This window comes from Sturnus vulgaris, chromosome 2 (genome assembly GCF_052056855.1).
Source record: "Sturnus vulgaris isolate bStuVul1 chromosome 2, bStuVul1.hap1, whole genome shotgun sequence".
In the NCBI taxonomy this organism is placed as follows: Eukaryota; Metazoa; Chordata; class Aves; order Passeriformes; family Sturnidae; genus Sturnus; species Sturnus vulgaris.
The window spans coordinates 30,314,462-30,326,075 of NC_142244.1; the positions used below are offsets into that span (position 1 = coordinate 30,314,462).

At 42.5% G+C, this 11,614-nt stretch overlaps 1 protein-coding gene across 2 annotated transcripts in view; it reads right to left on the reverse strand.

The window, feature by feature from the left end:
- USF3 (upstream transcription factor family member 3) overlaps nt 1-9,440 on the reverse strand; it is a 34,871-nt gene extending 25,431 nt beyond the window's left edge. The window contains exon 1 of one of the 2 annotated variants that reach the window (XM_014884177.2): nt 9,367-9,440. Coding sequence is in view for 1 of the 2 variants with exons in the window: in XM_014884175.2 (XP_014739661.2) it covers nt 9,367-9,411 (45 nt within the window). In the remaining variant the exon portion in view is untranslated. The remainder of the gene's footprint in view (nt 1-9,366) is intronic. The other variant, XM_014884175.2, reaches the window with a different exon arrangement.
- Between the last annotated feature and the right edge of the window lie 2,174 nt (nt 9,441-11,614).

The following is an 11,614-nucleotide window of genomic DNA, read 5'->3' on the forward strand; positions in this document are numbered from 1 at the left end:
CCTTCAAGCTTTATGTAGTTAACAGCTTTCACAATGTCAACCTAAAATATTGATTTTAATTTAAATGCAATGTCATCCTGAGAAATTAATGGATGCTTTGAGTTCTGAAGATTTAACATAATTTAATCTCTTCTATAGTTCTGAAACACAGGGTATAAAACTTAAAACAAATTTATTTAAACATTTTCTTTTCTACCACCCATCTTTCCAGGTATTATTCAGCAAATTTTATGAATTCTCTTCTTCAAAACATGCATTCAGAAAATATATGAAAAAGTTAATTTAGATTATTTAATTAGGGATTATTTTTTCACTCCTTATTTAGGAATTGTTTCCAAACTTAATATTAATTTTTAAAAAGAAAATAGTTATTCCAATCTGTTATCTTTGGCTGAACAAGACAATCTTCCTCAAATTAGTAAAGCCATTTTCTGCATCAGGCAAAACGAATCTTTTTTATATGCAACTACACATATTCTGCAAACCTACCAGCAGTCAAAATCTTTCTTCCTCTTAATATCCTTCAGCAAGCTTATGCTGTTACACTGCTGCAATCTCAGAGTTCTTACTGGCTTTGTAATGCCTCATGTTAGCCTTAATGTAAAGCTAAGATCAATTCCAAGGCACAGATAAGAGCAACTCAAATGCTTTTTTCCTGAGACAGTGTCTTCTTCATCCAAGCAACTGCTGGAGCTCACTTCTCCAATTTTCCATGTATGTTTTAGAACAAGGCTAGCTCTAATCAGGAACTTAATCCAAGCTTTTAATGACAAGCAAGGTGCCCTTGAGATCAAGAGACACAATTTACTGCCCTTTCTTTACTCCCCCTTGGAATGGTTCTATCCTAATTTTGTATTTACCTAATAAGATGACTGCAGGAAACGTAATTCAAAGTTTACCTCTGTGATTGTTACCTGTGTGAATTAACTACTGTGGCCTATCAAAGCAACCTAGTAAGACTATCATATAGGAAGATGAAAAATATTATTTTTCCTGATAGGAGGAAAAAAAAAAATCTATCCATTTGGTTTCAGAAGAAATGGAGATTTCCCTGTTACTGTGTCCCTTAATCCACTCCCTCACAACAGCTGAACGCACTGACTGACCTAACTGCAACCTCTCAGAGAGATGAAGTTCCCAGATGTTTACAAAAATTTGTGAGTGAGCAGAGGAGGAGGAGTGAGGTCAGGTAAGGGACTGGACATGGCTGGGTCTACGACCAGCTCTGCAGCATGGATGTGTGTGCTGACCAGCTGTCTCAGAGTGGGCACTGCCACCTTGTGCTGAGGAAGATATTCCTGATGCAAAGTAGTTGAGAATTTCCCAGGCGAACCAAACTGTTCCCAGAGCTTCTGCAAAAGTTAAGAAAACCAAAGCCAATAAGCTAAAACGTGTTACATGGGGGAACTTTTTTTTTTAAGATGCTTGCAAATAATAGATAGAAAGAAAACTTCACTGCTTTTAGATATTTTTACTCTGCCTCTTTTGTTTGTATTATCTAAACTCAAATACATTAGTATTTTTCCTCCTGCTGACTTAAAGCAATAAGGTTTTAGTAAGGCTCTTATATAAGAATATGCAATAAAACTAGAAATAAAATGTTTAGGAGTTTATTTGTAATAGCATTGGAGGAATAGAAGGGTAATTATTCAAGTGATATTCCCTCATACCTACATTAGTTTTGTTTTCATTTGTAATTTTTAAAATATCAATGGCAACTGCACTGACCATTTAGTAACATGCAGTTTTAAGACAGCATAGGTGTAGGGCCATTCTGAGAAATCCAGATCTGCTTACGAAAACTTTATAAGGGAAAAAAAAAAAAAGAAACTTCTAACTTGTCTACTGTTGTTCCCTCCCAAGTCTTCCTAAGTACAACATCATTTCTTTTTAAACCTTAGAGGAGGGGCAGAGATAGAGCTCATGTCCACAGAACCAAGTCTCTTACTCACTGCTTATGGTCTGGAAAATATTTAAGGAGAAGTATCTCTGAACATTTTGCACCTAGATGAGAGCTGCTGCCACCCTCACACATCTTGGTACTGCAAATAAACTGAAGTGCACACAGTGGAAGTAAAGGAAGATGCCTAAGGGAACTATCTCCTGTGGTCTGGAGCAATTGTTATAGGGAAGCAGGCATTTGGGAGCTAAAGAGCTGCAATTATGCAACCACTGCACAAGCCAGAATGACAAATACCAGAGCTCTCACCTTAAAGCATGTCTTCAGCTACTTCAGATCAAAAGAAGGGGAACATCGCTCTTTCCTTTAGGAAATCCAAAAGGAATGACCAGAGATCCTCCTGATCCCCTGTTCTCCACGGATTGTGCTGAGATTCACAAGTTACCACATAGCAATTTCACTAAGGAAGTGAGAAAGTGTGAGAAATGTCTCTATGTTGCAAGACAGTGCTCATCTCCCTGGCCTCCAATGTCCCATGATCCGCGGTACACTTCAAAACAGAAAATGATTTTCAAAGAGAAGACAGACATCTAATTATGCTGCACTTGACTTGACACGTTAAAGGAGCCACAAGTGTGTTTTGATGGTGAAAGCTAAGTGGATACAAAATGAATTGCAGACAAGTTTCTCCTAACACAGGTCATCACCTCTGTGGGTTAGAGTTAGGTTACCTGTATCAGATGGCAAAGATTGCCTGCACCAGGCTGAGAGTGCTCACTCCTGTGCAAGAGCAGCTGCTGGTGAGCACAAACTTGCAGCAGCATGTTGCCTAAAGAATGAGTAATTCTTTTCCTGAAAAAAGCTGAAACATATAAGTCGTCATGGTCTCCAAACACTGTGACCAAGACAGTTATTTAAAACTTGGGAATCCATCCATATATGAAAGCTGTATTTGAAACACTGAAGACTGACTGGACAAATGTAGAAGCTGTAAGTCATTGAATCAAAAAATGGTTTGGGTTGGAAGGAACCTTAAAAATCGTCTCTTTCCAGCCCCTCTGCCATGGACAGGGACACTTCCCACTAGACCAGATTGCTCAGAACCCCATCCAGCCTGGCCTTGAACACTTCCACGGATAGGGCATCTGCAGCTTCCCTGGTCAACTTTTTCCAGCAAGAGCCAGTCTAATTCTGCTATCTCATGTGACCTTATCTGCAAATGAAATCTCTATCCAAAGAGCAGTACCTTGTCACCGAGCCTGATAACCATATAACCTGATAATTTAGAATTACAACATAGAAACATTCATTTTGGCTATGATGATTTAGTATTGTTTCACTGCTTTGGTTTTAAGCTGAGCTCTTTTTGTTCTGCAACTACAAAGGATCTTCACATAGTCTGTTCATAAAACCACATATGGTCCCTGTGAGGTATCAAGTCATTTTCTGACACATATCAAACTGCCTTGCTGCTCTCTCCTGAGGACCCTAACTAACAATCAGTGCAAAATATCCTAGAACTGAAATGTTCAAGGCTTCCACAGAGTTTCAAATTTTTAAATTCATCTTTTCAGATATGAGTCATTCAGTACAAAGGATTACACAGTCAAGTTCACAAATATTTTATAGGCTTGAGGTTTGAGAAACCTGACACAAACTAAGAACTCATCAAGGGTTCGTGATATAGGAGCAATATTCTATGGGCCTTCACTACAAAGTTCCACTACAAGATGCAGAAGAGATCAATCCTGAGATTGTTACAAACACTGCCCTTCCAGAGTTAAGGGATTTCCCTATGAATCTTAATGGGGCCAAAGACAAAAATGGCTGAGGTAGAAGGTACCATAAAACAGAATTTCAGTTTTAATGTATAAGTTCATCGAATAAATGCACTAATTACACTTCAATGAGCTTTCGAAAACAAGCACACACACACTCTGCCCCCAAACCCAAGAAAACCAAACAAAACCTCCATAACATTGCAACGAACATTTTATAGGCAGACTGCTCACAAAAGGTTTTGGTGGACAGAAGGCGGCTCATTCTCCTTTACAACCTTAATGCAATTACACCTTTGCTTTTCAGAGGTTTTTTTTCTTGGACCCATGAAGTGTGTGCACTGGGCAATTACTTCAGTTCCTGGAATAAAGGACTCATCTTGCAATCCAGATGTTTGACAGTTTTGAATAATACTGGCAGGGATAAAGTTGCACACTGTTTTAATTACATTTAACAGAGAGGTCCACAGTAAAGTTATCTGAGCCCAGATGACCAGAGAAAGCAAGCACACTTTTGTAACACTTTTCAAGAGGAAATTTAAAATCAAAATCAACACACATTAGACACAAGAAAATGCAACTACTAGGTGCAAATTCAAAGAAAACCTGAATTCAATAACTCCACCTCTTTAGGAACTACTTATTTAGCTTAGGAGAATTACTGTACATGAGCTATGAAACTAGGAGTGGGAGAACTCCATTGCATTCCATAGCAAGGGATAGCTCACACACTTAATATTTCCAAGCTAGGAAACACAGGGTCTTCCCCTTCCTGCCCAGAATAAAACAGAAAAACCACAAAGTAAGATGGACTGTAAAGCCTCTTGAGACAATTTACAGGGGGGATTCTCCCTGAGCCTTCTCTTCTCCAGGCTGAAGAATCACAGCTCCCTCGGCCTCTCAAGATGAGAGATGCTCCTGTACCTTAATTGTCTTTGTGTCCTTTCAATGGACACTCTATGGTACATCCACGTGTCTTTCTTGTACTGTGCACCCAAAACTCAACACAACATGCCAGGTTTAGCCTCACCAGTGCCAAGTGCAGTGGAAGGATCACTCCCTCAGCTCGCTGACACTCCTGTATCAAATAGAGCCCATTCGCTATCTTGGCCACTTGGCCACTTTGTTGGTTCATGTTCAACTTGATGTCCACCAGGTCCTTTTCTGTCAAGGTGCTTTCCAGCTGCATGGCCCTCACCATATATTGGTGGACTACATTGTTCTTCCCCAAGTGCAGGATTTTGCCCTTGTTGAACTGCATGAAATTCCTGTCAGCCCATTTCTCCTAGCAATAAATGGGAAAATCATTGAGATGGTTATCTTCCCCCTACTGTCCCAACTCCTTCAGAAGAACACTGAGAGATGTATTCTCCTCTGGTTCACTGCCACTCCTCACTCAGGAGGCCAGATGACAACACTACATCAACTTAAAATTTACTTTGCAAAAGGATCACAGAGATACCCCACACTCCCAAATAAGTACACCGAAACAACAATTTGCTGTTGTTTCAACAAGATTGCTTTTCATGGTGGCATTGCTGGCTTAGTATTTGTGAAACTATGACCCAAGATGATGCCAAAACTAGTTAAACTTGTCCAATTACACAAGAAGTCCCAGAATTTCCAGCAAGTGAGAGACTTACGTGGAGAAGGAGGGATTTAAGCTATAGATACATAATATTTAAACATTTCTGAATTAAAGCATCTCTAAATATTAGGGATACTCCAATAGTAAAAAAATTATCTTCCTTGTTGCTGATTTGGAGCACCATTTTACTACTGGAGTAAATGAGCAAGAAGAATATAGCATGAATGGAGTAAACGAACAAGAATGCAGCATGAAGCTTTGTAAAAGAACTGCGTTCAGCTTCTAGCTAACAGCTTCAGTGACGCATGAAAGCAAAGCAGAGTCCAACTTCAAAGGTTGAAGGCTGGCATGAATTAAGTGTCCCTGAAGCCAACCACATTACACACTACAGATGCAGAATAAACAAATCTTTAAGATCTCCTCTCCCCTTAAAATCCTTACACTGCTATTAAGTGTGTCAGCAGGCTAATGGACGATGTTTTCTATAATACTTTCACGGCACTGCCCACCACACCAAAAGCTAGAAAAATGGATCATAGGTTCTGAGGAACCTGGATTTAGACCTAAAAGTTAATAGCTCCATACTTGGATTATTCCAGCCTTACTAGAGATGAACCACAAAGAACTCATTCAAGGTATCAGAATACCAGCACAACTGAGATCTGCTATTAGATGGAGCTGATTTCAATTCATGGTTTTCACGTTGGTCAGTTAATCTGACAGAAGTTCAGGTAACTGCATGAGAAAGGCACTTGTTACCAGGAAGCATTAAATATTTTTAGCAGCCTAGCACTTTCTTCTTATCTGAGTCACAATGGCACCCAGCATGGCCGATGTAAGAGATTGCTATCCTAAGTCAAGGCTGCAAAAGTAACTCATTCACCTTAGAGGACTAAAGCCATAGCTTTTCACACAGGAAACAAACCCAGCTGACACACAATTTGTCAATCTTGTGCACACAGTAGGATCTTTTTTGTGCTTACTCTAAGCATGACAAAGCACTACACTGGTAAGGTAGTAAACCAAAGTACACTTTGAACACATATCCACACATAAAACCCAGAATTGTATTTTAAACAGCAAGTTAGGTCTGCATTACATAAACTGGGCACTGCACAACATTTCCTAATCAAGGAGTTGAGACATTTATATGTTTTACTGTAATCTGAAATAACTCGAACACTGCTTGAACACTCTCCCCATTACAATTGAATGCATATCATAGCCCAGAGTTTCAAATGAGACAGTTTTCAATTAAATAACACTACTGAGCCACGCTCCTGATGAAAATGCCAGTGAAGTTGCACATACAACCCAGGTTTTTAAATGAAAATGGATGTGTAAATGTGTGCATGCATGCCATCTAACAGCTTTAACACTCCTGATTTTTTAGTAACAACTCCAATTATAAATCTAAGGGCTCTGAAGAAGTGTAGTTGCCTCCAGCCTAGTGGACCGTCCATCCACAGTATTGCCAGTCATTTTATAATTCTTCATCTCAGCTGTGTTTGTGATTCCTTTAATCAAATTTAATCCCTCAGGCACATGTTTTCCTATTTTGAAACATATACTGTCCTTCAAAGTGGCACAGACTTTCTGGTACTTTTCACAAGTCCTTGCGACACAACCAATCATGATTCATTGGTCAAACCCTTCATATCAAATGCTATGCTACTTATACCTCTCCCCAGCCAGGTGTCACTTACAAAGTTATTTTTAAAACCTTAAAAAGCACTACAGTACAAAAATTAAACCACAATATGGCTCTTGTCAAATCCAGCATGTCACAGCCTTTGACTTCCTCACATGTCTATTTCTTTCTACAGCATCCAGCTTCAACTCATACATTGCAGTAATTCAAATACAAGCTGGACATGATTGATTACAATGTCACACACTTTGTATCAAAGCATTTTGCAAATTAAAAGCTTACTTAAATATTTGGAATGCACCTTCCCAAATCTCTCTGTAGCCTAATTCATTATACTTTAATATGTGGCAGCCAGAGGTGCTCTTTCAACTTCAGCACATGGGAGAAACTATCAACAATCGAACAATGCTCAAAAAGGTACCACTGTAACTCCTCTGCCTAAAAAGAGTCAGGAGCATCCCCTACATTCACCTAAGAAGAGCTGAAGTGAAAAACAGCTAGAATAGCTCAGCCAGCAGAACACAGTCACAGAATCTTTGCCTTCTTGCTCCCAAGATGTTTTTGGCATTTCAGACTACAGCTACACTTCAGTGACAAACGAGGTCCACAATGGACACAGCAGGCATGGGCCAGGCACATGTCACAGGGCCACTCGAGTGACAGTCACTACAGTCTGTCCCTGGCAAGTTCCTCAGAACACTACTTGAAAAATCAGGAATCAAAGCAGCAACATCACTATCAAAAACTTACATCCTAATTGTCTCTTTGCAGCTGTCAGACTCCTTCAGGATCCACCAACATTTTTCACCTACTCCCATTAAAATCTTCCCATGCATCCATAACCTAAAGGAATAAGTCAGTCTCTAAGGGAATAAGTAATTTCCAAACACTTCAAAATTTGCAATGTTTCTGTGCTATTTCACATACCTGACATGATATTTTGAATACAAGCACCTTAAAAATCATGCTCACAACACAAGCATTTTTCTAAGCTTATTTCCCATTCAGCGGCAAACATATTTTCAGTTGCCAAATGTATTTAATCCCAAGATGTACCTGTGAATTATTGTTATGGCACTAACTGAAAATCAAAAATTAGAAGTTTTAAATCTTTTTAAATAAATAACCATTTACTCATAGGAAGTTTCTTCCTTCCCATTTGTCTCATTACTGCACACAATTCATGAGCAACAAACTGCAGCTGGTTAAAGTGCTACATAACACAATCAGATAAATAAGATGGTCCCATGACTTACGTATTAAAAGTAAAGCTAAAATCACGCCGCTAAAACAAGCTGTTACATTACCTGACTTCTGGATGCTTAACTGTGCCATCATTATCTCTGGTAGAAGTACTTAATAATAGCATGCCTAGATGAATTCTAATGGAAGTCCAAGCTATCATGTGAAAAGCAAAAATACAGTTTTGTGATTTTTGTACTTATGGACAGAAACTCAGACATTGCATTACTTTCAGTTTTTCCCTATAGACTTCCCTGGACAACGGGCACCATGTGCCACAGCTATATCTAACTATAGCTATGTCAATGGACTCAGTTCATTTGAGTCACAGTGAGCTGCATTTTAGGTGTCCTGCCCTTAATGCGAGCAGTAACCGTGAGTTAAACTCTTCTGTGTTTGTCAGTGTTGATTTCCACGAAACTGAAGTCTTCCAACTCTTTAAAGCCTCTGCTGCCAGCAAATTTGACTAAAATTGGCCAGAGAGCAGGCAGAGAAGGAACAGGCAAACACATCCATCAGACCTCCTTCCTTAGGGAGACCAAGCTTATACCCAACGAGAAACGTTAGCTACAAGTGACCGAACTCTAAGTAGAAAATCTGGCCCTGTACGCACATCATCCTCAGAGCTGGACTAACTTCCCGCTGGGGTGTCGCTCGACACGAGCACACCGCAGGGATGCACCGAAGATCCCGTATCCCGGACTACGCCGGGAGGGAAGATGATAGGCTGAGGCGCAGTGCCCACCTCTTGCTGCCGCCGAAGCGAACTCCCTGAACGGTGACTCACGTTCAATTGTATCTCAGCACCAAGACCGAAAAGCGATAAAAACACGCCGCTCTCCAAACCTCCTCCGGGACTGCCTCCCCCGACCTTACCTCACCCTAGCCCTGGCACGGGCAGCCCCCCGCAGCCGCACAACTCTTGGGGAGCAGAGCCCGGGCACCGCCACCGAGCCACGACCGCCCGAGGGCCCGCCCCGCCAAGGGCCGCCCGCGCTCTGCAGCTGTGCCCCGGCCTGTCCCAGTCCCGCAGCCGCTGCCCGGGCTGGGCACACCTGGGCCGGACAAAAGGGCATCGGCCCGACCGGCATCCCGGGGCGAGCGCGGCCCCTGCCCAGCGCGACGTCCCGGCCCCTCTGCCGCGGCCGCTCCGGATCCCTCTCCTCCCGCTGCCGCTCCCGCCTCCAGTCCCTCCACTGGCACTCACGGTCGGGCTGGGCGCGCTGCGCGGTGGCCCCACCGCCGGGACCATCCTCCGCCGAGCGGACACCCCGCGCCAGCCCCGCGGCCGCCTCCGCGCCACTGCCCGCCCGCGCAGCCCACCCTGCTGCTCACGCCGCAGCCAATCGCCGCGCGCGGGGCTAGCCCTCGCGGCCAATCAACAAGGGCCAGACCGCAGAGGGCGTCGCTCGCCCTCAACTGGACGGGGCGGAGCGAGCACGGGCCAATCGCCGCCAAAAACATTGGCAGCGCGGACCAATCAGAGAGCAGAGAGGTAGAGACTGGCGTCAACAAGGTAAGGTGGCCGAAACAGGAACTAACGGGGAGCGGCGTCCAGGGCGGCCAATGAGCGCAGTGGGAAGAGGCGTGCGGAGGGGTGGGCGGCAGCTCTTAAAGGGGCAGCGGCCGCGCTGCGATGGGGAGGGTTATGGTGTTGGGGCGGTTCTGCGCGGCATCATTGGCACCGGTGATGTGGAAAGGACCGTGTGTTATTTTGTGTGCATCGATGTCAGATGAAACAGTCCCGTCCTGCCAGGGCGAGAATCACCCGAGCGCTGCCCTTCGCCGACCTCACCCGCGGGGTATGTGAGACCTCAGCAGCGTAAAACGTTTATGCACTGAACTGCTGCCCTGCGTCCTCGGCAATCAGCCTTCTGGAACGGAATGGAGAGCAAAGATAAAGGCTGGCTAAAGATTTGTCACATGGAGCTGTTCACGAGGAGCCCAACTACGTCCTGTGACTGTCCTGTGCTATGAGTGATGCTTTAATAGGCATTGTCACACGCTCCGCTCACGCTTAATTCTGGTGAGGAAAGCACTCCATCCATCTTCCCCGTGAGTTAAATCAGAGTTTAGGTAAAGTGTTGTTTTATCCACGAAATGACGGACTGTGGATCATTAATAACACCCCACTGCCTCACTTTTTACTTCATGCTAACGCCTAGTTCAATTATCATCCATAATAAGGCAGCTTCCCAGTTCCAGCCTCAACTGCTTCCCTGAGAAAGCATCTTGTAGCCCTATGCCTTCTTAAAATAGAGGGGGGACAAGTTTCTGAAACAGTGTCTAAGAACTCTGCTGCTGCTGAAATCAGTCGTAGCAGCAATCAGATGTTAAATAACTCAAATAATTTTATTTTGAATAGCTGCCACTTGCAAAATAACCTTGCAGCTGACATTAAGTGAAAAGCCCATTTGCAAGCTGTGGAGAAAATTGAGAGCTGTTTTTACAGAGGAATTCTAGCATTACTATAAATACCAGCTTGAAAGTGTAAAGTAGGAATGTAAATGCACTTTTTTGCTTTTCATCATCTTTAGTTCTGATATGACACAACCAAACTGGAAGACAAGCGAAATCTGATCAATTTATTCCAATATTAACTGACGGGGAAGGTTTCTCTTCTAAAGGGTAATGTGCTTTTTTTGGTAAAGATTTTCACTAAATAGGCACCCCTGTCCAAAAGCAGCAAAACCAAGTTTACCTTCTGATACTCTTGTTGTGCTCTGTAGCATGTTTGAGTTCATAAATGGTCAATAACCAGTAGAGGGTTAAATATCTGAAATACTGTGGCAAAAATCAACAGGTGAAATCACATACAACAGGAACCTGCCAAGTATCAGTAGCCTGTTTCTCTTGGAGAATATAGATTTACAAACATATGGCAAGATGGTTAACAGAAAACAAACAGCTTTCGTACAAATACTTAGAAGCTTTTATATAGATAATTTGCTGTTCATTTGACAAGTGAAGTTTTGCAGCTTTATTTCAGATAGTCTTAACCAAGAACTTGAGTGCAATTTTTTGAACTTTTTTTTTTTTTTTAATTCTTGGCTGTAGTGCGGTTTTGGGTTCAATTATTCAGTGAGCAGTACTGGTGTAAGTCTGTATGATGTGATACAGCAGCTGACAGGCAATCAAAACACAGGTCAGTGCATCTTTCCCGGTGCAGAAGCTTCTTGGACTATGGATCACGTACATTCAAGAGAGTGAAAGAAAGCTGGCGACTCAGCAGTTTAGAGAGCTTCAGCGGGTGGTGCTACAATGCCTTCAGGCAGAATGGTAGCAAAGCTGAATGTTTTTACAGTGGTAAAGTACTGGGGAGGAGAAAAGAAGGCAGAACAAAAAGAGAGGGATAGAGTAACCTTTCCATTATCTGTTTGAATTGATGCCTCTTTAGGGGCAAGAGAAAAGAACATAAGGCAAGTCATTTGTCCCTTACAAAGCAACTGGATAAG